The 4613-nt window shown below is 53.1% G+C and overlaps 1 protein-coding gene across 3 annotated transcripts in view; it reads left to right on the top strand.

Moving 5' to 3' along the window:
- The window catches only part of TEAD2 (TEA domain transcription factor 2), a 20343-nt gene that overhangs the window by 1486 nt on the left and 14244 nt on the right, over positions 1-4613 (top strand). For 2 of the 3 annotated variants that reach the window (XM_004710432.3, XM_045292846.1), the window contains exons 2-5: positions 595-659; positions 1839-1901; positions 3491-3598; positions 3700-3758. In XM_004710432.3, coding sequence (XP_004710489.1) covers positions 595-659; positions 1839-1901; positions 3491-3598; positions 3700-3758 — 295 coding nt within the window. Of the gene's footprint in view, positions 1-594; positions 660-1838; positions 1902-3247; positions 3260-3490; positions 3599-3699; positions 3759-4613 lie in introns of all 3 variants that reach the window. The other variant, XM_004710431.2, reaches the window with a different exon arrangement.

The following is a 4613-nucleotide window of genomic DNA, read 5'->3' on the forward strand; positions in this document are numbered from 1 at the left end:
TCCCAAATTGACACCAGATTCGGTAACTACCACAAGGGGTCATCCTGTTTGTTTCAGCACCACTGTTGATGCAAACTGTACTCGATGGCATTAAAGTTAATATTTAACCAAGTAAATGGATGGATTTTAATTAAAATGAAAACTCAATATTAGATGAAATCGAATAGGTTCGATTCCATTAAAAAAACCTATCCAGGCGCTGTGACTATCAGCCCTGTTTTCACAGACCAGGAAACTGCGATCTACAAAGATCCGTGGATTTGCCAAATATCACCGTGAGAGAAAGATGAGGCCATCCCCTCCTTTAGAGAATTACAGTCTCAGAAATTCCAAGGAGCAGTTCCGCTTTCCCCTGATGAGGGCGCTCTGAGTCAGGATCCACTCGATGGGGCTGTTGTTATTTTATTTTTTTATATGGTCACAGAGCTAAGTCTGGTAGAACTGGGATTCGAAGCCAGGCGTCGTGCTCTGCGCTGCACTCCCGGATAGCCCTCCCTGCGGAGCTTGCTGCTGCGCGCTTGTCTTCTGATGTCCCCATTTATGGGGAAGTTCTGCTGACGGTCTAACCCTGTTCCTTTTTTTTTAACTCACCAGGTCGGAATGAACTGATTGCCCGTTATATCAAGCTGAGAACAGGGAAGACCCGGACGCGAAAACAGGTCTCGGGACATGACTTGGGGGTTTCTGTCTGGGAAAGGGGATGTCTTCTTAGGGGTACTCTAGTAGGGGCAAGGGGGGCCCCAGGCTTACTGTGCTTGGCTGTTAACTGAAAGGGTGGAAGCTCCAGTCCATCCAGAAGCAACTCGGAAGAGAGCCTGGGCGAACTTCTTAGAAAAAAACCAGCCATTTGAAGTCATAGCGTACTTCTATTCTGAATGGCTTTGTGGGCACCTGGGGCTCTCCTGTGGGCACGTTCAAGTCCAAAGGCGATCCAGGTTCATGGGGTCCCCCACCCCCCACCCCCCGCCCCCCTCGGCCTATCTTCTTGGCTTGCTTTGTATGAGCCCAGTGGCACAGTGGGATTAGCTCTTGCTAACTGCAAGATCAGCAGTTCAAACCCACCAGCGGCTCCTCAGGAGAAAGATGAGGCTGTCTGCTCCTAGAAAGATCCAGCGGTCTCAGAAAACCCAAGGGAGCCATTCTACTCTGTCCTGTGGGGTCCCTGAGTCAGAAGTGTCTTGATGGCAGTGGGTAGACTTAAGTATCAGGGGCTCTGTGGCACTGTGGTTAAGCCCTCAAGGACTAACTGCAAGGTGAGTGGTTCAGACCCACCAGCTGCTCTTTGGGAGAAAGACGAGACATGCCGCTACCATAAAGATGACAGCCTTGGAATCTTCAGGGACAGCCCTGCCCTAGGGGATCTCGATGAGTTAGAATCAGCTGGACAGCAGTGGGTTCGATTGGGCGTTTAGCATGCTCCTGGGGTGGTGTAAGCAGGGACACATTCAACTGGTTCACACTCACCCCGAGGTGGCCCGGAAGAAAGGCCTGGTCATGTATTTCTGAAAACCCCACTCCTGGAGATGGTGTGAGTGCAATTCTCCTCTGCACACTGGGGTCTCCACGGTTGGGATTCACCTGGGAGAACCTGGTGCCTGCCTGACGGGATCCAGCAAGTGGTTTCCAAGCACGTTTGATACGCACTGAAGGGAGCTGGAGCAAAGGGGGCCTCGGGAGGGCGGCAGCAGACAGGAAAGGTCCCAGGGCAAAGTGGCTTTGGGGCACATCCGGTGAGCTGTGTGGGGTTTCCCGGAGGGAGGGGGCAGGGAGGGAGAGGAGGGGAGCATGCAGACCCAAGGGGGCAAGGCCTGAATCCGCCCCTCCCTCTCTCCTTCCAGGTGTCTAGTCATATCCAGGTTTTGGCCCGAAGGAAATCGAGGGAAATCCAGTCCAAGCTCAAGGTAGGAACCCCAGGCTGATGCCCCATCTGGGGAAGAGACAGTCTGTGAGGGATGGGGGGACCCAGAGAGAGTGGGAGGAAAGAGAGGGGCAGAGACCTAGAGGGAGCGGCGGCCAGAGACCCGGAGGAAGTGATGGGGGGTGGGGGTGGCGATTGAGACCTAGAGAGAACCGGACGGAGAGGGAAAAAAATGGAGACAGACCCAGAGAGAGATAAAATAAAGTGAGACAGAGAGGGAAAGACAAACTCAGAGAGAAGGGCTGACACCCTGAGAGGGAGGAGGCTCGAGAACCCACTTTGCGCATGGGAAGCCCCGTCGATTGAGGGCCATGGAGAAAGCATAGGGCAGGTAAGTAGAGCGGGACACTAGGCCTCTCTCCTGGCTGCTCTCACCCCTGCCTCTGCCCCCCTCCTCCTTCCTCTCTGCTCTCCCAGTTCTTTCCTTTCTCCAGCGGTGAGCATCCCCCTTCCCCCACCCCCCACCTCCGTCAGACTCACCTTCCCATTTCTGGCCCCCCAGGTAGCTTCTGTGTCCCCTTTGCAACCCAGAAACCCCCTTCCCTGTTGGAGATGCCTTTGCCTTTCCCTTCTCAACCCTCTGCATGTCCGGTTCCCTCTTGTCCCGAGAAGAGCCTTGGTGGGGTCGTGGTGGGGCTGTGATCTGCCAGGTGGGCAGTTCAAAACCGCCAGCCACACCTTGGGGGAGAAAGATGGGCTTTCTACGCCTGTCAGCAGTTAGTTGTATTCTCGGAAACTCATAGGGGCAGCTAGTTCTGCCTGGTCCTGTTGAGTTGCTAGGACTGGTATCGACCCAGTGGCAGTGGGTTTGGAGAGGTGTTGGGTCTTGTCCTGAGAAGGACGAGGAGGACACCTGGAGGGAGGTACAGTGGCTCCAGCACTCAGCCGCTAACCACACCGTTAGCAGTTTGAACCCACCTGCCGGCTCTTTGGGAGAAAGACGAGGCTGTCTGCTCCCATAGAGTGACAGCCTTAGAGACCCCCAGGGGCAGTTCTGACCTGTCACTTGGGTCACTGTGAGTCTCAATCCATTGGAGGGCAGTGGATTTTTTGGATGGGCATCAGGAAACCTCAACTTCCTGTACTTGATTGATCTAGAATCCTCTTTCCTGACAACTCCCCTGCCCCCCCAGTCTGGACAAGAAAACCTCTTTTTTCCTCTACTTCCTCTCCAACATCTCCCCCTTCATTCCTTGGGGCAACTAGAGTCAGGGTGGGGGGAATGTATGGAGCTGGTAGGGCCAGGAGGAGGTGGACATGTCCAGGGGTCACTTCCTAAGTCATGTTTTCTTTCCTCCTTTGGTACATTTCCCCTGCCCCCATGGGTAGGCCCTCAATGTGGTAAGTCCCCCTGCATATCCCCCCACCTACTCTGGCTGCTGTTAGTCCCTTACCCTAGACCACTGCCCCTCCTCAGGAGGAGGCAAGGAAGGTGGCGGGGGGTGTTGTGAGAGGGGGCTTGAGGGATTTGGACACCCCCCTCCTGCTTTGCCTTGACAGCCCCCACCCCTAGTCCCCCCATTGTCACACTCCCGGCTGCATCTACACGTGGGTCTCCAATCTTTCTTCTAGGACCAGGTTTCCAAGGACAAAGCCTTCCAGACAATGGCCACTATGTCCTCGGCCCAGCTCATCTCAGCACCTTCACTGCAGGCCAAACTGGGCCCTGCCAGTCCTCAGGTGGTTCTGGGCTGGCGTCTGGGGTTGCTGGAGGCTGGCAGGGTGGGGCACCAGTTAGCAGCAGGGGAACTGACTCAGAGCCTTCTTGCTTTTTCTCTCAGGCCTCTGAGATTTTCCAGTTTTGGTCGGGGGGTTCTGGAACCTCCTGGAATGTTCCAGAGTGAGTATTTCCTTCCTTTTTATGTATTTATTTAAAAAAATTTTTTTTAAATTAGAAGATCATTTTATGGTGGACTCTTACAACTCTTATCACAATCCACACATCAGTTGTATCCACACATTAGTTGTATCAAGTTGTACCTAGGTTGCCATCATTCTTTTGCACACATTGACTTTCTATTGAGCCCTCCGTATCAGCTCCTATTTCTTCCTTCCCTCCCCCACCCACCTGACTCCTTGATAGATTATAAATTATTATTTTCATATCTTACACCAACCACTGTCTCCCTTCCCCCATGGTTTCTGTTGTTCGTCCAGCTGGTGTGTGTATGTGTGTGTGTGTGTGTGTGTGGTTACGTGTCAATCATTGCGATCAGTTCCACTTTCCTCCCCTCCTCTCCCCACCATCCCCCTACCCTTCTGGTATTGCTACTCCCATTGCTGTTCCTGGATTCCATGTGTCCTGAGCTCTTATCTGTACCACTGCACATGCTCGGGTCTAGCCCGTAGTGAAAGACAGCACTGGGGTCATGATAGTAGGGGGTAAGGAACCAGAGGAATAATTATTTTTGTCATTGTCATCCTGGAGAATATGCACCCAGCAAAACATGTCACCGTCGGAGCAATGTCTCCATGTCCAATTCAGCAGAACCCCAGGTGACGTTCTTTGAGCCAAGCAAGTACCCTCCCCCTCCCTCTTCTTCTGAGCTGCCCCTGCCCCACTGAACAAGGCTCACTGACCCCCAAGGGTCCTGTCTCATCTTTTGAGAGTTGCTCTTGTCAATCTTTCTCCCTGTGTGAGTCCAAGTGGACTAGAGAAACAAATCCAGGGTGACACATATGTGTATACGAAAGA

The sequence above is a fragment of the Echinops telfairi genome, unplaced genomic scaffold, assembly GCF_000313985.2.
Source record: "Echinops telfairi isolate 266 unplaced genomic scaffold, ASM31398v2 ScPeMD7_655;HRSCAF=1070, whole genome shotgun sequence".
Lineage (NCBI taxonomy): Eukaryota > Metazoa > Chordata > Mammalia > Afrosoricida > Tenrecidae > Echinops > Echinops telfairi.